General features: G+C 63.6%; 2 protein-coding genes across 6 annotated transcripts in view; both read right to left on the bottom strand.

Moving 5' to 3' along the window:
• Positions 1-1,371: 1,371 nt before the first annotated feature.
• SUSD2 (sushi domain containing 2) lies at positions 1,372-8,915 on the bottom strand. 2 transcript variants are annotated; one of them, XM_088019369.1, is made up of 15 exons: positions 8,837-8,915; positions 7,153-7,375; positions 6,895-7,046; positions 6,257-6,424; positions 5,527-5,701; positions 5,194-5,395; positions 4,920-5,005; positions 4,587-4,855; positions 4,369-4,512; positions 4,115-4,273; positions 3,004-3,252; positions 2,616-2,888; positions 2,323-2,499; positions 2,138-2,240; positions 1,372-2,003 (listed from the first exon to the last, which is right to left on the bottom strand). In XM_088019369.1, exons 1-15 carry the CDS (start codon positions 8,913-8,915, stop codon positions 1,979-1,981), a joined length of 2,484 nt encoding a protein of 827 aa, XP_087875495.1. In that variant the 3' UTR covers positions 1,372-1,978. The 2 variants fall into 2 exon arrangements, with proteins under 2 accessions (XP_087875495.1, XP_087875494.1); XM_088019368.1 differs by having other exon boundaries at positions 5,527-5,797; positions 7,153-7,360.
• A 2,255-nt stretch (positions 8,916-11,170) lies between these two features.
• The window catches only part of CABIN1 (calcineurin binding protein 1), a 151,558-nt gene continuing 139,415 nt past the window's right edge, over positions 11,171-23,313 (bottom strand). For all 4 annotated transcript variants that reach the window (XM_028094169.2, XM_028094172.2, XM_088019652.1 and 1 more), the window contains 6 exons: positions 22,583-23,257; positions 21,319-21,393; positions 18,090-18,372; positions 13,125-13,289; positions 11,832-12,058; positions 11,171-11,723 (listed from right to left, as the gene is read on the bottom strand). In XM_028094169.2, the coding sequence (XP_027949970.1) occupies positions 11,580-11,723; positions 11,832-12,058; positions 13,125-13,289; positions 18,090-18,372; positions 21,319-21,393; positions 22,583-23,257 (1,569 nt within the window). In that variant the 3' untranslated portion in view covers positions 11,171-11,579. The remainder of the gene's footprint in view (positions 11,724-11,831; positions 12,059-13,124; positions 13,290-18,089; positions 18,373-21,318; positions 21,394-22,582; positions 23,258-23,313) is intronic.

The following is a 23,313-nucleotide window of genomic DNA, read 5'->3' as shown; positions in this document are numbered from 1 at the left end:
TCCTGCCCTCCTGGGCCCTGGTGTGCCTGCTCCCACAGGCCCGGGCTGTCTCGACAAGGAAACCACCCTGTCACCCACGGGCTCGTGCTGGGCCCAGCACTGAGGACTCAGGTGGGTGGAAGCGCCAGCCCTGCCTTACCTCATCTGCAGAGAGGAAAGTACCTGCCCAGTGGCCAAAGGGCCAGCCCTCAGCCCCACCCTGCCCTGAGCGGGAAGCCAGTGGGGAAGCAGGGGGATGGGGCCTGGAAGGGCAAGCACTGACCCCATCCCCCTCCTTTAGTCTCTGGGGTACCACTCCAGGGAGACCCCCCCAACCCCTCACTCTCATCGCTGTTCCTTTGAATGTGCCCCATCGTGCAAGACTGCCTCCTCCAGGAAGCCTTCCAGACTGCACCTGCCCCTACCGCGCAGCTTTCCCACCTCTGCCCAGGACCCTCAGCCAATGGCATGTCTAATGGTGTGGGGAAGCTTCGCTTCTGACCCTGGCGGTCAGAGCCAGCTGGACGGCCTGTGCTCCTGAGACCGGGGGATGACTCAAGGCCCTCTTAGCAGAGACAGATGCAGAAGTGGGCCCGCACGAGCCTTGGCCAAGGTTGTGACAAGCCAACTGGCCCAGCTGGAGCGGCCGCTGACTGCCGCCTCCTAGGACCTGGTGTAACCTCCACCTCCCATCTCTGTTCCTACCCTCTGCTGCCCCCACGTGGCCTCTCAGCACTGCAGGTCGCAGGGAAGAGGGCCTCCGCTCATTACCTTGCACCCCAAGGTTCTGCCTCCCTTGGGCAACCTCCTCCCGCCCCTACCTCCCAGGCTGAGCCACTGGCCTGGACCAGGGGGCACCAGCCTCCAAACCCGCCCTCCACTCTGCTTTCGCAGAGACAAGCCTGGCCCTATCCTATGCTGCCAAGGCCCTCCCCTGGCCCCCACTCAGCACCCTCACTAGAGGGCAGCAGTAGCGGGAAGCCTGGGTAAAGGACCCAGGGACCCAGAACATGGGCTGTGGTCAGGAACTACCAGTCACTGCCTACCTGCAGGGCAGTGCTGGTGCAGGGGAGGGGCCCAGGGCCAGGCTGGGCCAGCCTGCTGCTGGGGGAAGGGGCGGGTGCCTGTGCTGACCCCATCCCATCTCCTGGGCGCCCAGCAGGACACTCCACCTGAACCCTTTGCAGACACTTGCCCCACGAAGTGGACACCATTCTCGATCCCACTTTTCAGTGGAGACAAGCTAGGGAGGGACCCACCCCAGGTGGCCTGCCAGTGGACTAAGGTTGCTCTGGGTGCTGCTGGCCCCACAAGGCAACCATGGAACTCTCCAGAACCGAAGTGTAGCATGAGCACCGGACACCAGGGAGGGAGCACCACGGGCTTGTTTTCTCTGGGTGGACAAGGAAGGGTATTTCAAGTGCCATTCCAGTAGAGTTAGTTAGAAGTGCCATTCCAGTAGAGTTAGAGAAGTGACATTCCAGCAGGGTTAGAATTACAAGCCTGGAGCTCAGAGAGTGACCCTCCACGCTGGGGTCCGGAGGCCTCTCCCACTCAGGCCGGGCCAAGTCCGGCAATCGAGGCAGCTGGGTGTTCGGGCTCTCGTGCTGGGGCACTGGGGACCAGTGGATCAGGCTCGCAGGTATCCGACACGGGATCTGAGGTATAGCATTTGCGTTTCAGGTGCCCCCGAGTGTTGGGGTCTCCGGAGAGAGGCGTTAGAATTCACGGGCATGGAGTCTGGGGAATTGGAGCTGAGACTACACAGGAACTAGAGGACCAGATGCCTCTCGGGAGCTGCACGGCTAGAGCCAGGTGGTCCAGGTCTGAGGAGACAGAGCAGGGCACCAGGTCTGGGGTGCACGGACATTAAAGGCTCAGGTTATCAGGTGTCCAGGTCCCAGTAAATGGTGCTAGGGATTTGGGGATCGAAGTGTCGGGGTGCATGTTCTCCGGGGTGGCCCCGTGTGCCTCTTGCTGTTGGCCAAAGGCGCTCCCTTCAGGGCTGCGAACCCCAGCTGGCCCTGCAACAGAGACATGGTCTGGAGCAGACATGGGGGGCACTCCGGAGCCTCAGGAGAGCCAAGGAGGGGCACAGACGGGGTCCCGCTGGTAGAACCCTGGGTCCGGGGGGGAGGGGCGGGGGCAGGGGCCTTACACGTTGCGCTTCCTGTGACGCAGCAGCACATAGATGAGCGCGACCAGAGCCACCACTGCCAGGCCTCCGAAGATGATGCTCAGCAGCACCGTGTAGCTCCGCGCTGGAGAGGGGGCAGAGTGGTGAGGGCTGCCCGAGGGCGGGCGGGGGCGGGGGGCTGGGGCAGGCAGGCAGGGCATCCTCACCTGGCTGGCACATGGGGGTGGGCCTGGACCAGGTGCCATCAGCCTGGCAGGTGCTGGCCTCCGCCCCAAACAGGCTGTAGCCGCTGTCGCAGTGGAAGGAGACGGTGGAGCCCGACAGGTACCTGATACCCTCCTTGCGCCCATTGGGGGGCGGAGCCAGCCAGCCGCAGGACGTCACTGGGGGTAGGGGGCCAGGAGCAGACCACAGGATGAAGCCACTGGCTGACCACCCCTACAGCTGCCAGCTTAGGAGGTCATGTGCCAGCATCAAGTGCCCACCCCATTGCCCTCACCAGGCTGCAGGCTCTGCACGCGATGCTGGTGCCACTGGTGGGCCATCCGCGTAGCATTGCCCACACTCAGGTTCCCAGTGGCCATCACGTCGAACATGCAGAAATCGTTGTCTCCACACAATTCAGCTGCCTCAGCGGCCTGACTGGGGTCGGGGACGGTCTCCTCGGGGAACAGGGGCTGAAAGCTGTAGTCATGCTTGGACTGATACAGGAAGTTGTTGACCAGGAACCAGGAGTCATAGGTGAGCAGAGATGAGGCATTCTCCACGGCCCCTGGGGAGACACGCAGCAGGTCTTGCTGGTGGCCGAGGGTTCTGGGGTCTCTCCCCTCACTTCCAGGGCCATGTCCCCCTGCCCCCCACCCCCAGTGGGCCTCAGGGTCACTCACAGTCGGCCCCAAAGTGGAAGAGCTCACGGGAGGTGGCCTTGTGGGGCAAGACCTTCCCATTGCGCAGGGTGAAGTCATCGGTGGGGTCATCATTCAGTGTCCCGAGAAGGCCTTGTGTGTGGGTAAGGAACTTCTCAGGCAGGAGGACAGTCACACTCAGGAATGGACCCTGGATGCTGACCTCCAGGCCAGCACCTGATGACAGCATGATGGATACGCTGTCCTGGGCAGCTACGGACAGGAACATACCTGGGCACAGGTGGAACTGGGGTCAGGGCTGCCCACTCAGGGCACCGTGCCGTGACTCCACAGCCCCAGGATGAGAGGGTCAGCATCCGTGGGCTCCCAGGGAAGGGGAGGGCGTCCCCAGGGCCAGCCCTGCTGTGACACTCCCTCAACCCAGGCCCACATCTGTACTGGGACCCCCACACTGACACCAAGTGCCCAGGCTCCGAAGGGACCCCTCACACTGAGACCCTGCCTGGGGGTCCCCCGTCGGCCCTCACTCATTGAGGAAGGCAGCAGCCATGCCCACCTCTGCCCTTCTGGGGGTTCCCTGCAGCCTCAGCAGCAGCAGGCCCATCCCAGGTCCCCACCCATCCCAACCGCAAGAAACTCATTTCATTAGCTCAGTTCCCTGAGGCAGCACAGGGAAGGGGGTGCGCAGGGGGCTGCTCCTTAGCCCTCAGGGCCAGCCAGCATCCTCAAAGTAGGCAGTTCCTATTATTGCAGCTTCCAGCTCCTCGTCCCACCGTCCGGCCATCTCGGGGTTCTGATCACATGTCTGGGGCTCCATGGGTGTGAAAGCACGAGATCAGACCAAGTCCCCAGGCTGGACCTCCCTACCTGGGGCCCAGAACCTCACCTGCCCAGACAGCCGTGGGCTGGGGACATGTGTCCACTGTCCTGGGCCCCTCACCGTGGGGTGCAGGGGAGCGGGGCAGACTTGCATCACTATGCTGGGGACAGCATATGGATCATATCGAGAGGCCTCCATCTCCGCATCCACGCTCTGAAGCCCAGGGCCATGCCGGTGAGAGGCATGGAGGCTCAGGCGGGAGGGAAAGGGCACGAGAGCAGCCCCAGGAAGCTCCCCGGCCATCGCACTCACCCTTCAGGTCCATCCAGCTCTGCTCCGTGAATCTGAGCACCTCCTGGTTCAGCAGCACCTGCAGGACCCGCCCCTCGCCAGTCAGCCGGACCTCCACCACGTCGGAGTTGCCCTCCTGCACAGCCACGGCCACCAGCCCCGTGCCCCGGTCCTGCGGGCCTGCGGTGGCGCGTGCAGAACGCAGAGCGCTCAGCTCCAGCCTTCCTCCTGGGAAGGCCCTGAGCCTCCCGGAGCCCGCGGGGCCCCAGCCTCACCCTCCGAAGTCGTCCGGGGCTGGGCCCGCCCCTGCACCCTCAAGTTGGTCAGCGTGGCCTCCAGCAGCACGTACTCGCCACGCCCGTTGAACGAGAAGTTGGCACCGTCGAAGGTGACAAAGTGTGGGTCCCCAAAAGCGGAGGCTGGGGAGAGCAGAGGATCAGGGGGGCCGCGCGGGTGCAGCCCTGCCCGGGGCCCAGCCTCGGCTGGCACCCACCTAGGCGCGACGGCCGGTAGTTGCGACAGTCACTGGAGGGCCGCCGCCGCATGTACCGGGAGCACTCGGGCGCCCAGAGGCAGCAGTGGTAGAAGCTGACGACATCGTAGAGCCAATGCGAGAGGCCAGGCACGCGGGGCGGTGTGCGGAACGGGGGCGCGCCCCAGTCGTGGCCGCGGTCCGGGGTGCTGCCCCCGGTTGAGTCGGCCGTCAGGAGCAGCGTGCCGGCCTCTGTGTAGCAGCACTGCTGGCCGGAGGCGTACTGGGGGCTGGGGGCGAGGACAGGTCAGGGCCGCTGTTGGGGCCCCGCCCCCCCCCCCAATGGGGACTCACCTGGCTTGCACGGAGCGCACACAGTGCACGGCCCCAGGGTGGTAGGTGCACACGCTGCCGCGCTCAATGTCACAGCCATAGTCCGTCTGCAGAGCGGGAGGCTGCTGTCACCTGGGCTAGCCTCAGGCTCTGCCATCCCCTCCCTGGCAGCCAACCTCTGAGGGCCCTCAGACCCCAGCCTCCCCTCCCTGGGGCCTCTACCTACCGCCCACCCTTGCCAGCCTCCAGCTGGCCCCTCGCCCTCTCCTGGGCCCCGACTGGGGTAGGGGCTTACGTGGAAGCGGCCCGAGTCAGCCCGGGCCTGAGCCAGGGTGCAGGGGCAGTCAGGCAGCTCCTGCAGGAAGTTGGGCAGTTGGTCCTCCAGCTCTTCCCAGGCCAGGCACTGGGCCCGAGCCCAGGCCTCAGGGTCCGCCCGGAAGTCCTCACCCAGGTGCCAGGCCAGCGCGTGCTCGCTGCTCCAGAGCGCCTGCACGTCCCTGGGGGGGCCATGCACACGCTTAAGGGCCGCTCCCACCCTCCGTCCCGCAGCCCCGGGCCTCCCTGTCCAGCCTGCGGAGCAGTGGCCCAGGCCCAGCAGCCCGTCCTCTGCGTGGCCGGTGGCCCTTACTTCTCCCCTGCATAGTATTTGCTGTTGATGATCCGAAGTGCACCCACTTCCCATTTCCGGTAGGTCGGAGGTGCGGGTTTCGGAGTGAAGGTGAAGAAGCCAGAGTTGGGGATGCTTGTGGCCAGGGGGTACAGGTACGACCACTTTGCTGCCCACTTATCTGAATAGGGCTTCCCTAAGGGAGAGAAGGCCTCAGTCAGCCCCTGGGGCCCTCCAAAGAGTCCTGGGGCAGAGGAGGGGCCAGGCGCCCGTCTTTGGTGCTCGGAGAGGCCTGACAGATGGACAGACAAGAGGATTACCAGAGGAAGACCTGCCCTGCTGCCCCAGCAAGGATCCTGGCTCAAGGGACCACCACCCCCTCCTCCCACACGTTAGGGTCCCAGCCCCGGCTCGAGGCAAGGCCTAGAGCCAGGCTAGCGGTCCAGGGGCTTGGGGAGGCTGGGTGGAGCAAGCTTTTTCTGTTTCCAAGGCAAGCCTTGGATCCAAGGGCTGGGAATGCCCATACCTCCTCCTGGAGCTGGGCGCAAGCAGCTGGGGGTTCCCAGCCTGCCCCCGAACTCCCACACTTTCCCCAGTCCCCCTTTCTCGCCTGTACTCTTCCTGCTCAAAATCCCCGCTTGGGGTTGGGCCCTGCCTGGAACCTCCTTGCTCCCATCCCTGCAAGCCCTAAACTCCCAACCCTACGGGCCCACAGAGCTCCTCCGCCAGTCCAGCCTTGGGCCGGCCTTACCTGTCTCCTCATAACCCCAGAGCTCGATGGTGACAGACTGTGTGGACAGAGCCGAGGGCTCCCAGGTCACGGTGAGGTTGCCCGTGACGCCAGTGGTGCCATAGTACTGCCAGTGGGTCTCGTTCACCAGCTCGCTCTTCTCCGTCTCCGACACCTTGCTGGGGTGCACTGGGCAGGGGGTGAGGTGAGCGAAGGCCTGAGGCCTCAGGGGCTCTGAGAGCTGGGGGTGCCCTCCCAGGGACGAGGCGTGGCAGTCCTATTAGAGCATGGTCTCCCCCGGACCCTCATGTCAGGAAAGGACAGAGGCTGCGGGAGAGGTGGGGCCCTGCCCTATGTTGCCCAGGCCTCTGGCCTCCACCTGGCTTCCCCCCTTCCCCTGGCCTGGCCGAGTCGAGTGGCCTGCCTTGCCGGGGGAACCCCCGAAGCCCCCAGCCCCCTTTTGGGCCGGCTGTCCTGTGTGGATGCCAGGGGCTGGGGAGAGGAGCTTGAGAACGCTCGCCCCCGTCGGGCGCACCTTCAGAAGGACTGGTTAAGCCAGGGCAGCCGGGCACTGCCCCGGCAGGCAAGGCGTGCCTATATTAGCGCCAGGGAAAGTCCCTGTGGGGGTGGGGGCCAAGGCTCAGGAAGACAGGGCTCACCGGCTAGCCAGGTCCCCGAGCGCGGAAAGGAGCGACCATTGTCCATGGAGAGTGTGAAGGGGATGCGGCCCGTCTCATAGAGCAAGGGGGACACACAGTGCACACGTCCAGAGGAGTCTACATGCCCGAGGGTCTGGATGCTCTCCTTAAACCTGTGGAGGTTGCACGTGGCAGGAAAGGCTGGGCCAGGGTGGGGGGACCCCAGCCAGGAGCTGCCCCTGGGCCCCCAGCAGGCACGGAGCCCCTCGGGCCTCCCACCTGCAGATCACGCCATCGGTGGGGTTGAACCAGCTGAGGTGCTGCACTACGAAGTCCTTGCCGCCCATCATGGAGCCCGAGTAGGGTGAGACTTCTAGACAGAAGTCCCAAAAGTCCAAGCAGCAGGAGCTCAGGCCGGAGCAGGTCGGGTGGCAGGAGCACAGCCCATCCTGGTCTCCACAGCGGTGGGAGCAGCTCCCCCCGGCACCTGCAGGAGAGGGCCCTGAGCACCCGGCTGCCCCACGGGCAGGGCTGGCGATTATTTTCCCGGAGCCCATGAGAGAGAAGCATCCCCAGGAGTCTCACTGACCACCAAGTGAACACAGTAGAAACCCAGGGGCCCCGTGGGGTGAGGGATCCTTGGTACAAATGATCTAGCAGTTGCCTGAATGACTTGCCAGAAGGAGGGAAGATAAGGGGAAAGGCGTCCAGATATACGTTTTTGCAGCATCAAGAGGAGCCTCTAGGGCAGGACTGGCCTTCAGCCACCAAGTCCCGGAAGACCGCATCCTCAGATGGCCAGAGGTGGCTGAGCCCTTGACCTGGCCTGGGAGCTGTCTCTATTCCCTGAAGGGTCAGTGAACCCAGACTGGCGGCCCGTCTGGAGTCTGGGGACATGGCTGCTAAGTCCCACTGGAGGCCTGGCAGGGGCTCATTCCCAGGCTTGGCTGTGGCCCCCAAAGGAGCCCCACCCTTAAGGGAGAGGAGGGTCATCTCCAGCCGAGGGCCCAGTGGGGCCAGGGTGAGGGAGAGGGTGGTCTGGTGTGGGGCCGTGGACATCAGGCCTCAGCTCTTACCACCACGGGGACCCACAACAGGGCCATATCTTCAGGGAATCTGTGCCTCTGTAGCGGGAGTGGTGGGGCAGGTTGGAGGGTGGAGACTGAGGGGCGACTGAGACACCCAGGCAGGGATCACACGTCCCACCTGGCCCTTCCCTGCCACCCCACCAACGGGGGCCAGTCAAGGGCTGGGTTTGGACCTGAGCCACCCCGGTGACCCCATTTCACCCAGTGCCGGGCCTGGCACTCAAGAGCGTCAATAAATTTTTATTGACAGATGGCTCAAGGGAGTGGGGGAGGAGGCCAAGGGAGGCCAGTAAGTGAGGTTAAGTGGCTGAAGGGTGGTGGCGCTTCCCTGAGATAGGAGATAGGGGTGTGGTGGGGGTGGTTACCCGGGAGCCTTTCACTGCTAGCCCAGCCCAGCCCAGCCCAGCCCAGCCCAGCCCAGCCTAGCCCAGCGTGAGGCTCGGAGTAGGAGCCTTCCCCAAGACTTTCCCGGGTTCAGCCCCACCCTAATAAGGACCCACAATCCTGCCTCTCACCAGTGAGGGGGTTCAGTAGGGCTGGGGGCTCCTCCACCTGTGAGCACACCCTCCACGGGGGCTCGGGGCTGCGGGCCGGGGGCTCTCCTGAGCCCTCCACCCGCCCCTGGGCCACCTCCCTTGCAGGTAGCCGGTACCTCCCAGCTCCCAGCGGGTTTAGGGTAGGCACAGCCCAGACTCCATCCCGCCAGCAGTCCCCGGACCCTGGGCACCCCAGAATTTCTTCTCACAGCCCCCAGTACAGTCCCAGATGGCCTGGCAGATGGACACAGGCTGAGCAGAGGGGTCTACCCTGGGCTTGGCTGCAGCAGGGAGGCAGGCAGACAGAGCCCGGGATAGAAGCGCAGGGTGGGGGCGTACCTGCTGCCGGCCGGGGGCCTGGCCCGGGGACTGTGTCGAGCAGCAGCAGCACGGCCCAGAGCAGGAGGGGCAGCGTCATGGTCCGGCCTGAGTCTGCAGCCTGCAGCGCGGCAGTGGCTGGGCGGCTGCGGGCCGCCTAACTCCCCTCGGCCTGGCCCCGCCCGCCCGGCGCACAGTGCTGCCGCCCCGCCCCGCCCGGTCCCCTCTCAAAGTCCACAGGTTCCCTTGGGGGCCGGTAGGGCCCAACCTGCCCCGTTAGCACATTCCTGGCCCGCCAGCCCGGGACACGGGGGTTGGGCGTTCAAGCCTCCAGGGGTTGGATCCCCACGTCCAGAGGCTGCGACCCAGACCACCGGATCCCACCTCTGGCCCAGCCCGGGGCAGCCAGGGTGGGGCTCCAAGCGATTTGGCGGGGTGGTTCTTGCAATCTCAGGATTCTAGCGCCCAGGGGCCCGCAGCCACAGACCTCTCATCCCTCTTCCTCAGCTTCCCTGCCCAGAGCAGGTATTCCCAATTCCTCCCCACAGCCTCGCAGGGAGGGGGGAGCAAGTAACTTCCTGGTGTGCGTGGGTGCTGAAGGAGGGCTGGAGGAGGGGAACCCCTTTGGTGGGGAGGTGAAGGCTGTGGGAGGGGCCCAGCCAGGGCAGGTTAACAGTGGGTTTGGGGCTGAGACCAGAACCCCCTGCTCTGGAATCCCTGGAGTGGGGAAGGCAAATGAAACAGGGCTCCAGAGAAGAGCCACCCAGCCCCACCCACCCCTGGCTATCATTCGTAGAATTTGCGTAATCTCTTCCATGTTCTCCCTTCTCACTGTGCAGGGGAGGAAACGGAGGTCCAGATGTAGACAGGTGGGGTCAAGGTCACTGGGAGGGGCTGCCGGGCTGGGCCAGGGCCCAGGCAGCTTCTTGGGGACCCCCACTCCACTCCTGAGGCCTGGGACCCACTTGGGCCCTGCCACCTGGGCTGGGTGTTCAGACAGACAGATGGTTCTCTCCCCAGGGGCGGCATCCCCAGACCTCGAAGGGAGCTGAAGCTGGCGGCGGCTATGAGCTTAGGCCACCTGGCTGTGACCCATCTCAGTTCCTGGGATCTGGCCAGCCCCTGTGCCCTGGGCACCACCCCTTCCTGTCCGGTGTGTGGGCCTGCAGTTTCATCAGAGAGGCGGCTCCTATAGGTGTCAGGAAAGCCAGTTGGGGCACTTAGAAGCCACATCTCCCTGCTTGGTTGCCAGGTGCTCAGGTCACCCTCTGTAGGCAGGTGTCGGGGACTGGTGCTGGGACTTTTCCCAGGCCCAGGGTCGAAGGTGTTCCCTGTGGCCCAGGTTAGAGGAAGGAAGACGACAGGAATGCTCCCAGGATGGATCCCAAGTGTCCTGGGGTCCTGAGAGCCAGGAAGCCCTGGGAGACTTGCTGGGCTGTTCCCAGAAATTCCTCTTTCTGGACACTCCAGTCTGAGAAGCTAGGAATTTGGAGAGGGGGCATCAACTGAGTAACGGCTGGCCCTACCTTGCAAAGAGCCTGAATCGGGGCAGTTTTGGCAAGGGTCTTTCCGAGGCTGCTATGCTCCTGGGTCCCCATGATGGCTCTGCCAGGCGTGCGCTGGGGACCCTGGCGGTGCCCAGCCCATGAGGGGCACAGGGCAGCAAGGAGCATCCCATCTCCCTCCCGGACAGAGAGCCTTTCCAGGGAGACCCCTGGGGGCAGGGCCAGCTCAGATCTATGAGGGGAAGACAGCTGGGTCCCCAAAGCACCGATCGGGTTGTGAAGGGCTGGTTGGGGCCCCCACAACCTGTGCCCCCCCAAAACAGATGTACTTGGAGCCTGAGAGAACAGAGCCAGCATCGTGGGTTTATATGATGCTCTGCTGTCACCTCTAAAGAATGAATTTTTGGACAAGGAACCCCCATTATGTTGCACTGAGCCCCACAACTTATATGGCCAGTTCTATCAGAGGGCAAGTGTGGTGGGAGGTAAGTACCTTTCCTGCCAGGCCCCGCGTCCCCCTTCCTGACACTGACCCTACCTCTCAGGGTCCCCTGCAGCCCCCTCCTCCCACCCCTGCCCACACTCCACAGGGGCACACCCCACACTCTTTTGAGTCCTTCAGGGGACACTCTGGAGAGCCCTTCCAGGCCTGGCTCCAGTCCCACCCAGAGGGTCTGCCCTGCTCGGCCTGTGCTCACCTCTCCCCTCTGACTCACTCCCCTCCCTCCAACCCCTGCCTACTCCTGGGATGCCCAAGGGCTGGTCCCTGACCAACAAGAAGAAGGGTCCAGAAACCCTGGACAGCAACCAGTTGGGGGAGGCCCCCGGGGGTTGAACAAAGAGGCAAGACAACTGTTCCATCTTTATTAGAAAAGAAACCAAAAAAAGGGAATGGGGTGAGCCCAACCCTAAATGACCCCTCCACTGTGACACAGGCAGGAGCCGGCTCATCCGGGCGTCGAGGTGTGGACATGGCCACCTGGGCTGGGCGTGGGCACGGTTATACAAAGTCAACATTTCATAGAAAAGGATGCCAGCCCTGCTGTGTGAGCTGTGGCCATCTTCATGTGGCCAAGCTCAGTCTCCTCTGGGCCCCCATGCGGCGGGGACAGACGACGGCCCAGGCGGGTGGGGAGGACACCGCGAGGGATGGAGGCTGAGCGGGCCGGGATGTGCGTGGGGGAGAAACAGTGCTCCGCCTGGGCCTGGCACGCCCCGAGGGGCTCAGGCCAAGGTGGGGGGGGGAGCGGCCCCAGCCCTCAGATGTCCATGTAGTCATCATCCTCATCGGTCTCGCTCTCCAGCGAGGACTCCTGGCTCGACGTCTCCAGGACCTCCAGGGCCGGCTGGCACAGGCTCTCCTTCCGCACGTTGGCGGCCGACTGGGCAGACAGGATGGCCGACTGCACACAGAGCGGGCAGGGAGCTGGTCAGGGGTGGCCCGGGCCTGGCCCCAGTCCCGCCTATAGGCCACATCCCGCCCACGCCCCCCACTCGGCACCCGTGGTCACCTTCAGCTTCTGCTTGGTCTCCTCCGAGATGCTGCCTTTGGGTGAGAGCAGGGTTGGGGTGGGCGGCGTGACGGTGATCTCAGGGGGGAACTTGGTGGCGGCCGAGGGGATGACCAGCTTTGGCATGCTGGGCAGGAGGCGCGACTTGGCCCGGCCGGGCTCTGCCTTGCCGGGGGGGCCCTCGGGTGGCTGGGCACTCGCACTGCTGGGTACCTTGGAGCTGGTGACTGTGGGGTGGACCGTGGGAGCTGAGCCTTGCTCACAGCCTCCTGGGCCTGCCTGCCCTTCCCTGGCTCGGGCCTCAGTTTCCCCTCTGGAAGACAGAGGCAACCAAGAACGCCTCCTCCTGCCACGTCATACCGAGGGTGCTTTCTCTTGACGCTCTGGTGTGTGCTGGCCGGCAGGCTCCCGGCCTCCTGTGTCTGCCCCCCTGACTGCCTGTCTGGCTCTGGGCTGCGGGGCCTGGCGACTAGGATACAGGCAAGCCCCTGGAGCTTTCCCAGGGACTCTGCAGGCCCTCCAGGGGCTGTGCACACACGAACTGTTGCATCCCTGCAACAATGCTAGGACGCACGTCCTAATGGTGTCCACACCCCAGGGAGGATGCGGGGGCCCGGAGCCAAGTTGCTTGGCCCCGGGGCATCCACTTCCCCTCCGCTCCAGAGCTGCATATCCCCAGAGCCTGGAGGCAGCAGTTCCGGGGCTGGCAGCCTCCAGGAAGCTGTAAGAGTTAGGAGCCCTGGGGTCAGCCTGGCTGGTCTCCACATTCCTCCGAGGTCCCATGGCTTTAAAAGGAGCGCGACTTACTCAGAGCCCAAGCCTGGCTCCGAGGGGCTGGCAGCAGGCCCTATGCCCTGAGTAGGGTCGGTGAGATCCTTGAACCTAAGGAATCCCCAAGGGGGGCTGGCCAGTTGGGAAAGGATGACGACGACACGGACAGTGGTCTGGCAGGACTGGCCACCCCTCTGCCGGCCCGACTCCTCCCTCCGCACATCAGCCCCTCCCTTGGCCCCTAGTCTGGGGAGGCTCCTCCCCGGGACTAAGCAGCCTCAGCTTGGGCCGGCCACCGGCCCTCGCTAGTCTCTGTGGAGCTGGAGGTAGAATGAGGGGCTCTCCACTCCCCAGCTCTTCAGCCCAGGCCTCCCTGCCCAGCTGCCACTCCACTTGGCTTCCCCACCCCTGGGTCCTCCCAGGTCCCCCCTGGCAAGCTGTTCACCCTGTGATCCAGCGCACCCCCCCCCCCTCGCCATCCTTCCAGGCAAAGCTCCCCTGGCAGCTCCCAACTCGCCTTACCCTGGCTACAGGTGGGCTCGGCGCCTGTCCGGGACGCGGGTTCTGTGGGCCAGCAGTGCGGCTCTGCTGAAGGGCTCTCGGGGATGGTCTTCACCTGCTCACTGCACAGTGGCTCCTGGGGCGGGAAGCCCAGGCCCTCTGCCCCTCCTGCCAGCTCTTCTCCCTCTGTGGGGCATGGGAGGGCCGCAAGTTATGATCCTCACCCAGCCTGGAAGACAGGGCCCCTCCCTCCTGAACCCTGGGACACCTGGCAGGGGACCTGCACTGAGGCAGCTCGCCACCTCCACTGGTGGACCAGCAAGGGCTTCTCTCGAACAATCACATGGGTGGGGCCAGGCTGGTACAGGCAGGAAACCACTCCCCCTCCAGGTGGACACTGGTGGGGCCCGCGCACTAACTGGGGTCACTGTGTGCCTGACACAGCAGGGGCAACATGGACACTGTGGGGCCTCCAGCCCCATCAAACACCATCACGGGATTTAGGGGTGGGCTCACGGGCTCTCTCCTCTAGCCCGTGGGAGTGGCACTCAGAAACATAGTCAGGACCCAAAACCAAACCAGCTAGCTAAGCCCAGAGTGGGTGGAGTGGCGTGCTGGCCCCGTGCCCTCCCGCCAGGCCACACCTTCCCTGGCATGAGGCAGGGGCCGGGAATTGGCCTCCTCTGAGCCAAGGCCTGATGGGCCCGAAAGGTGCCCGTTGCGTCTATGGCTGCCAGCCAGGCCGTTAGTCAGCATCAGTCCCCCGGCTCCCAGGCCCCGGGGCCCCGCCTGCAGCTGCCCCTCAGCTCCTGCTGCATCCAGTCCCTCCTCATGTTCCCTTCCTCACCTTACTCGTCTCTTCCTTCTTATTCAGGCCGAAACGGCCACCGGCCCACCACCCTTTCATTCCCCCACTTGCCCATCAAGTCCTTCCTCTCCCTTCTGCAGCAGGTGAAGTCTCACCTCCCCACACCCCGCCCCGGGCCAGGCAGGAGTGAAAGCTCCTGGGACAGGGACAAAGCTGGGGTGACTTAGCACCCTGGCCTCTTGCCTGTTGGCTTCCAGCTCCCGGACGACAGAGCCTTCCCTGGCTGCCCACGCCATGAGCCAGTCCCTTCCTTCCTTAGGACCCACTGCCTGGCAGTTATTGTCTGTCACAGCCTCTGTGTCCCAGAGTCCAGCCCCCTACACTACAGCAGGCAGGGATAAGCACCTCGGAAGGCTCCTCCTGTTGCCCTCCCGGACCTGGAGAGCAGGGACCACAGCCCGAATCCCGTGCCACTGGGGCAGGATTCGGTTCACCATGGCTGGGCACGCACTCATGAAGCAGGCCCAGTGGGTGTCTGCTCCAGGCCTTTCTATAGGTGGTAACACTCTGCCTGCCTCTGCCCAACCTCTTCTCATGTAGCTGTTCCCTGAGGGCTCTGGAGGAGCTGCTTGGGTGGCTGCTTGGGCAGCTGGCTTCCTTGCTGATAGGTATCTATAGGACAGGAGCTTGATGGGGGGGCAGGTAGCAGGCTGCAGGGAGGGCCTGGAGCTGGTGGCAAAATGGATGGAGGCTGCCCTCAGGGGGGCCAGGTGTCAGGCTGGCTCTCTTCTACCCCAGGGGACTGTCCACTCTTTGCAGGCCCTTTCCTCTTAGTAGGCCACCAGGAGGAGAAGGGACACTTGGGGCAAGGGCATCCAGCAAAGACCTTCGAGCATGTGGCAGCCCCCTCCCCTCGCCAAGACCACCCTGGAGGCCTGTGAGGAGGGCTGCAGGTAGGCTTGAGCAGGAGGGAATCACCCTGGAGGCGCAGGCTCTAGAGAAGGGCCCTATGGGCCCCCCTGGCCTCAGGTTCTCTGTCAGTGGGAAATATATGGCCAGGCTGGAATCCTCGGCCATCAGGCCCACTCCCCCTCCTCCTCCAGGCAGACTCATGGCCTGGGCACCGGGTCTCCAAGGACCAGTGTCCTGGAAGCGCCAGTCCTGACTCAGACTCTTCCTGGCTTCTCGAAATGGCATGAGGCCGGCATTACAGCCTGTTCAACTCACTGGCTGGCGGCTCCCTGCTGAGGCAGGCGCTTTCCTTACCTAAAGGCTGGCCCCGTGGCCTGAAGTGTCCTTTCCACTCTTCTTCCCTGATCTAGTTCCCCACTCTGAAAGCCTGACCCCTCAGTTAAAGGGACCCTCACTTATTCGTGGGCCAGGCACTATTCTAGCATGAAACCAGGTCCAGGCCTGTGGTGGGCAGACACCCAACACAGAGATAGCACGTGCTCAGTAGAGAGATGGGGGGGGTGGGGGACACATGGTTAGGCGCCTCCCAGATGCCCACGAGCCCCTCTGAACTCCCCGAGGGGATGCATCTGCCACATAAGGCCAGTGGCCCAGGTCAGCACGACCTGGGTGGATGGGTGAGGTCTTAGCTAGTGACCAGGGGAGCCTGGGAGTGCCCCCATCCATCTGCAGGCCGCAGCAGGTGGGACAAGTCGGGAGTGGACACTGCCAGCCACTGTCAGCTGCCTTCCCCTGGCTGGAGTCAGAAGGCCTGGGGAGGGGCAGGGCAGGGCTGTCCACCTTGGGGATGGCGCCAGTCAAGGTCTCCTCTGAGGCTGCCTTCCCCCTGTTCTCGCACCTTGGGGATGGTATCCTGGGAGGATCCGTCCCAAGCCTGCCCTCTCAGGTGGCTTGTGACCTCCGTGTCATCGTCTCTGGCTACAGCTCCCAGCCTATACACGCTCTAGTTCCCAGGCGCCTCCGCAGGGCAGGCCTACCCTTCCTGTCCATCCCAACTGAGCCCCAGGTCTGGGCTGCCCACTGGGCACCAGGACAGGCAGATGCAGATCACATCACCAGGCCTCTGGGGAACCTCTGGGGAACCAGGAGGTGCTAGGCAGCTCCTTGCGGGTGCTCTCCCTGTCCTGGATGTGGGAAGTGGGCTCTGAGGTGATGTGCCCGTCCCAGCATGGCCCTGATGCCACCCCAGAGAGCTCTGGGAACCGTCAGCCAGCCAAACACCATCCTCCTGCAGCTCCCAAAGCAGCCCCAAGAGGCCGGCAGGTCACTCCACACCAGGTCCAAGTGTCCCATATTCTCCACCCAGGGCCACCCCCACCCCCAGGGTCATGTAAGAGTTCCATCCTAGCAAAACGCTATTCAGTTTCATCTGGGGCAAGGAAAGAAGCAAGCATCAATTCTTCAGGATGAAGAATAACACCGAGAAGTACATGCTCTTCCCCTGATCTAACAGAGGGAAAAACATGCGAACCAAGTTTGGGGCCTGCTTGGAACCGGGGCATGGTGAGCAGGGGAGGGAAGGCAGGCAGCCGGCCCCGCCTCCTGGGATTCACACCCTGAGTAACCTTCCCACCCTGTACCCGTTCATGTGTGCCCAACAACAGTGATGGTCACTCGCTTCCAAGATCAGGGCATAAAGGACGCTGTGGCTTCTTTCGAGGGTTCTCTATCTCTCAGGCCCCGGGCTCTGGGGAAAGCCGGCAGCCATGACGTGGGGACACTGAGCAGCCTATGGAGAGGCCCAGAGTGGAGGAACTGAGGCCTCCAGCCAACAGCCGGTGAGAACCTGAGACCTGCCAGCAACTGAGTGAATTGAGATGACCAGCTGACAGCTTGATGCTCCTGAATCCAGCCTAAGGTGCGGCGGGGGGATCCCCTGGGGGAAGCCAAGCCTTCGTGGGAGAGAGAGATTTCCCTGGGCTGTGGACTCCCGTGGTGTCTGCCCTTTGAAATCACCGTGACCGGAACCCGCGCGGTGGCTGTGCCCACTTCTGCCGAGCACTGTGCTGAGTGTGTATCACCCCCACCTTCCACACTGTGTGCTGGACACAGAGACGCGGTAAGCTACGCAGAGGGGAGCAGGGACAGCCAAGGTCACCTGGTGGCGGAACTGCTCTTTGTCCTGCAGCCTTCAGAGGCTCCTCTCAGAACAAATGGCTGCAGGAGCTGACTTAAGGGAAGTGATTCTTCAACTCATGGGGCCATGACCAGGGTAACTGTAAGTGACGGGGCAGAGGGTCCCTATACTTCCATGATCCTCAATGCAAACTGGGGACCGGCATCAGGTGAGAACATCAGCACCTGATGCCTGCGCTGTAGGAAAGGGCGAAGAGAGGGAACTGCCACCCTCAGCCTCCGCTCGGGCAGCACCCTGCTCACAGCTGCCGCCACCGCCCTCAGGTCAAGGCGGCGTGGCCAAAAGGCTGCATGGGACTGTGACCGGGAGGACAGAGGAGCCTGCAGAAGCAAAGGGCCCGTGCAGGGCCTCAGCAGGGGCACAGGCTGGTCCCAGGAATGGGGCAGGGAGGGCAGCGGGGAGGGCCTGGCATGGAGGCTCAGAGTCCCCTCCCAGGAAAGCTGCAGGCCTGTCTGCCCTCTGGCCTGCCAGTGGGCTGCCGTTCCCAAGGGCATCTTGGGTTTTAGAAGGAACCAGGGCTCCCTCTGGCCGCCGGAGCCCAGGGCCCTGTTTCTTGTCCTTCACAAGCCCACCGACCAGCCTTGCCCTGCCCCATGCTTGCCGGCTTGCCCACAGGGCCCTGGGCAGGAATGCCCCCAACCACAGCAGGTCCCAGGGATGGCTCGCAGGCCTGTGAGGTCTCCAGGAAGCCAAAGTCAGGACGCCCTCTCCTCTCCAGAATTCCTATTTATCTATTCGTCACAAGGCTTTGTGGTAAGAGAGAGGGATGGCAAACATGTAAACACCTGATGTCAACGTGGGCCCCCCCTCCTCGTCCCACCCCCGTGAGAGGGCTGCTGGTTGGGATGGGAGGAAGGAGAGAGCGGTACGCACGCCAGCAGGTTGTGCCCCTGCCCTCCAGGGCCCCCGTGATGTGCTTCTCAAGGACCACCAGGCTGGGTGTCGCCCCGGCCTGGCCTCACCCCGCCCTGCCCCCACTCTCTATGCAAGGAGCAGGACTTGCTGCCACTGGTGGCAGGGGCCTGGGCCCAGCTCTGGCCTCACCGCCTAGTGGATAGGACAGACTTACCTGGGCCCGGAGAGACCACGCTGGGGGTGGCCTCTGGCCTATGTGGCTGGAGGGGTCCAGAGTCCTTGGACAGGTCTGGAGTGGAGGCCGACGCTGAGGGAGGACAGGGGATGATCGCCGTGGAGGCGGCCGGTGCAGGGCGAGGCTTGGTGTGAGTGTCACTGGGCCGCTGGAGAGCGTCAGCCGATACAGGGTCAGGAGCCGTAGGGGCCACAGCCCCGGGGAAGAAGTTCTCTCGGCTGTCCTTGGGGTGCTTTGGGGTGGTGGGTGTGTCCCCCGCGGCCTGTGAGAACAAAGGGAGGTGAGGAAGGCCAGCTGGGCAGCCCAGAGCCCTCGCCATCCCACAGGACACCTGCCTGAGCCTGGGCCTGCCAACATGCCCTCATGGCACCAGACCCTGAGCCCCCCATGCTGCCAACGAGGCCCCCAGGCAGCCCTTCAGAACTCTGCAATGCTATGAAACTGCTGGGGACCCACAGCCCCTCCCTGGGAGGATGTCCAGGCCCTGCTGATAGGGACTCAGCAGAGGGCCTGGGGCTGGCCGACCTCATGCCCCCACTCTTGCGTGCCACGCAGAGAGGAGCATGACTCCAGGCAAGGGGGTCGCTGCACCCGATGCGGGGACTGCAATAACACAAGTCAGTCTTGGAGGGCGATTTCCCAAGGGCCACTGGTGGGACCATCCTGAGGGAGCTGGGGTGACACAAAGAGTCAGCTTCCTGAGTTCAAGACTGCAGCCCCAAAGCCACGGTGCCAGACAGCCAGGCTTTAGCCGCCCCAGCAGCTCCCACCCCAGGCCGTCTGTTCTTAGGCGAGCCAGGCCCACTGGGGCCTCCCGGTCTTCGTCCACACTGTTCCCTCTGCCACCAGGTCCCTTCTGCTTTGCACCCAAAGCCCACGCTCCTGGGGTGGTGTGAAGGCTGCAGCTCACTGAGGGCATGCTGCAAGGTGGGTCCCTGTGTGTGAGCCTAGGGCCGACTGTACTGTCTGAAGAACAGGCCCACACTGGGGACAGTGGGAGCTCTCCTGGTGGCTGCAAGTGCAGGGAGGTCTCACACCTGCTGGGGGCACCTCGGTGCTGGGGAACAGCTGGCTCCCCGCCGTAACTCTGCTTCTTCTGGTATCTGCTCTGCCTGAGATGTCCTGTCCCCGGTTTCATGGGGTCCGGGACAGCCCCTGCAACTCTGCTGTGTGATGTGTGTCTGCGATGAGCAAGGGCAGACCTGTCTCTCATGGGCAGACATGCCATGGAGAAAGTGGGTGCTATGACTGTCCTTGCAGGAGCCAGCCTCAGCCACCGCGACAGCACTGAGCCTCTATGTCCAGAGCACTCTCCAGCTGTGTGCTCGGCTGCCATGGCAACTGGGACATGCCTCCAGCAAAACGGACCCTCCCCTGAGGGGCAGGAGAAGCAGGCTCAGGGGCATGGCCGCCCCCTCCCTGGCACTGGCCAGAGGCGGGCCCAGGCCCCAGCTGGGTGCTGGTCCTCTTTGGGCCGCGATCTCATCTAAGAAATGGGACCCTTCCCTGCCTTTGGCTCCTGCCAGCTCAGCACCTCCTTTTGCCACAGGACAGGGAAGGTAGGTGTTTGGGGGTTTCCTGTGTGGTTCTATCACTTGGAGCACCTTTTAAAGGCTGCATCAGAAACAGTCCTCCTCCGTCTGGAGTGCTCACTGCCCACCTGCCCCCATCTGGGTCAGCAGAGGAGGGTCAGCAGGAGGGGACCCCTGGGGCCAAGCCCCGCACTTGGGCCCTGGGCAGTTACTCCTGTCCCAAGTAGGAGAGGCTGTGGTGAGGGCCGCGCAGGCCGTAGGAACCGCAGTGGCTGCGCCGTGAACTCTGGCTGCTCTGGCTATGGAGTGGCGGGGACTGCTGGTGGCCTGGGGCATGTCTCCCCTGGGCTTCTGGCCCTCAGCTGGGGGATCAGCCCGCTTGGTGAAGACTGAACTGGACTTCCTCAGACCTAGAGCCTGGGCAGGGATGGTGGCCCCTATCCCATTTCACTGAGAGGAAGCCCGTCTGGGCACGGAGGGCATCCACCAGCCTGCTGCTGGGGGACCTGGGACTTGAGTCCCCAGGCTGTAGGTGGATGGATGCCCACTGTCCTGAGCTCCTGCCTCCGGACTCCCTGCGAGGTACTTCCCCAGGGAGGAGATGCCAAGAAAGGGCCGTGTGTGGGCGAGGATGGGAGGGCAAGACCTGCTCTCTTGTGCTGCTGGGGAAGGGGCAGTTGGGCCACCCTTGGAGGGACAAGACGCCACACCTATTCAAATGGCAAGTATCTGCCCTTTGACCCAACGACCCAGGCCCAGGGGTCACTCCTGCAGAAATGCCCAAGTGTGGTGCAGGAAGATGCCCCGGTGGCACTACTGAACAGGACTGCAACGTCCCCCCAGCTTTAGACAGGATGCCCCCTTTCTCTGCCGGCCAGATCCTGCCTTCGGGCCTGTTCTTGAGCTGGGCCTCTCCCACAGGACCCCTCTCTCCTTCATCCCCGGCCCCTCACCTCCTCCTCGGTCCCACTACTCCTCAAAAGCTGTGGCCTCTGAGCCCGAAAGCGATGGCTTCAGGGGCACCTACACCCTGGGCTCCAGCCTAGACCTCTCTCCTAGAGGAAGATCTGCCGGCCAGAGCCCAGGAGGGCCTCACCCCTCCTCCCTGTCACCCAGGCACGCTGGCTCATCTTCTGCTGTCTCAAACCCACCTGTTGCTCACTGGGCCTCCGCCCCAGCCCATTCTCTCCACTCACTGGCGGGGAGGCTTTCTCAAACCTGGCACCACCCGGCCCCCTCCCTTGCTGAGTAAGTCCCAGGGACCCCATCCATTTTGCTCCTATCCAATTCATATCCCAGCCGCACATCACTCCCTCTACCTTTGTCCCAGATGACGTCACCTTTCCAGGTGAGGTCAGCTGGGTAAGGACCATCTTATCTTCCCCATTTACAGAAAAGGCAGCTGAGGTGGGGGGACCCCTCAGGTCACACACTCAGAGCTGGGGTCTGGGCCTGCCAAGGCCCCACCCACCACATAATGCTGCTCCACCTGGGCCAGTGGTCAGGGGCTCCCTGTGGGCCTGAAGCCCGGATGCCTCCTGTCCATCTCCCCTCGGCCCATGCTGGCCCCATGCTGGTCCCTCCTGAGGTGTGCCCACGTTTCGGCCTGCAGCCTGGGGCCCTGGCGTGGGGCCGGCCCCATAGGAGGAGGTTGGCACAGGCGGCATCCAGTTTACCTGTCTCTGGGCGGCGGCTCCAAGGTGGACCTGACAGAACTTCACGGCCTGCTCCAGAGCAGCCTCCTCGTCCACCTGGGCAAGGAAATGCTCAAAGTCAAAGGGCCCGGGCCATGGTGGCTGGCCTCGTCCCAGCCCCGAGAGTGTGAGGACCCCCTGACACTCCCACCCCGCTTGGGGAGCAGGGGTAGAAGCACACGTCCATCTCCCGGGTCTATCCCACAGGGCCACTGCTCTGGGCCAGGCCAGCCCTGTCAAGACCACGTCTAGACGGGACCATGTTATTGCATCCTCAGGGGCTGAGGCTGGCAGAATTGGAGCCAGATCCTGCTCCTCAAGCGAGCGGGATGCAGGGCCTTTCAGAGTCTGAGGTCTAGGTGGGGGGAAGGTCTGATGGACCCAGAGACCAAGAGCCCAAGGCACAGGGGGATGGCAATGGAGGCCAGGGAGGCCCGGGGGCTGCCCTGGGGGAGCCGTGGGCAGGGTGTGAGGAAGGGCCCACCCTCACCAGCAGGGAATGTAGGGCGTGGTTCTTCCTAATTCATCAGCAACAGAAACAAAGAAAGGCTGATCCCGGATGCTGGTGAGGGGGTGACAGAACAGGCACTCTCCAAACCACACACAGACACGATTTGGGAAGAAACTGCTTATCAGGACGGGCACCCAGTCTGAACCAGCCACTGCAGTTCTGGGGGCTCTTCCTGTACAAATCATTTTAAATAGAGAAAGAGCTACACGTCTTAATCTATTTAAAAAAACAAAACAAGAAGGGCGGCAGAGCCCCCTCACATACTCAGGGCACTGCAGCCCCCTTCAGATGCCAGCCACAAAGGTCCCTGAGGCAGTGACCCAGAGCCCGGCACCGAGGTGGGGTCAGGGGTCCCGTCCCCCTGTTGGATGTGTGGAATGTGATAAGATTTCTGCAAATGGGTTCATTTCCTTTAAAGTTGAGAAGATAGTTTTCCGAGCGTGTTGTTAAAAGGTTTTCTTTTTTGTGGGTGTATTCTCCCCAGCTCTCTTGAGATACAGTTGACAAAATCGCCCCATACTTAGAGCGTACAACGCGATGACTGGACGTGACCCTTGTTTTTCTGACTCTACGGCCCACCTGTGGTAGAAAACCTCAAATGTAGAGAAGCAAACAGCAGGGCTGGAGTGGGAATGACACCTAACAAGCATGCCCCACGGGCCCCAGCACCCCGACACAGGCTGCGAAGTACCTTCGGTGAGAATACAACTGCAGGCCTGCCCTGCGGCCACCCACCTGCTTGATGAGCATGTAGGTCTCGGACATGATCCTCTCGATGCGGCCCAGGTCGTAGGCCACACCCTTCTGGCCCTGCTGCCACACCCGGTAGGCGTCCAGCAACAGTGTCTTGCCCGACTCCGTGTCCTCCAGGAGCTTCCTCTTCCGGCTGGGCCGTGTGGGTGGCTCCTCGGGGTGGCTGCCCCCTCTGGCCCCACTGGTGGTGGTAGGAGCGGCGGCCAGGGCTGGCTGGGCTGGTGGGAGCGGGTTGGGTTGCTGCCGGGCACTGATGCTCAGCTCCTCCAGAGACAGCTCAGTGGGACGGTTCTCGGGGCCCCTGTCCCTTGGAGGGCGGCCTGGCTGTGGGGGTGGTGCCCGCTCGGAGTCTGAGCAGCGAGCAGTGGCCTCACCCGTGTCCATGGGCTCAGCAGGCCCTGCCCGGGGGCTCTCCTTGTCCTTCTGCTCTCCGGCCTGGTCTGTGCTGTCTCCTGCCTCCATGGCCACAGGCCGGTGGTTGAGAGGGCCCACTTTGCCCCCTGGCTCGGCCCCTGGCCCTGAGCCATCAGCCAGAGGGGGCTTCTTGGGGTGGGGGAGGCCCTCTTGACTATCCTCAGGGCTGGCCTTGTGGGGGACGTCGGTGGTCATCCTGGCTCCAGGGAGGCCACAGGCCTTGGGCCCTGGACGTTCTGACCCCTACGAGAAAACCGAAGGTAAAAGACTGTATCTTTTGTGGTTCTGCCACAACAAAA

This window comes from Eumetopias jubatus, unplaced genomic scaffold (assembly GCF_037043125.1).
Source record: "Eumetopias jubatus isolate StellerSeaLion01/CBP00866 unplaced genomic scaffold, mEumJub1_p1.0 scaffold_16, whole genome shotgun sequence".
NCBI classification, from domain to species: Eukaryota; Metazoa; Chordata; class Mammalia; order Carnivora; family Otariidae; genus Eumetopias; species Eumetopias jubatus.
This window is presented reverse-complemented; position numbering and strand designations above follow the sequence as displayed.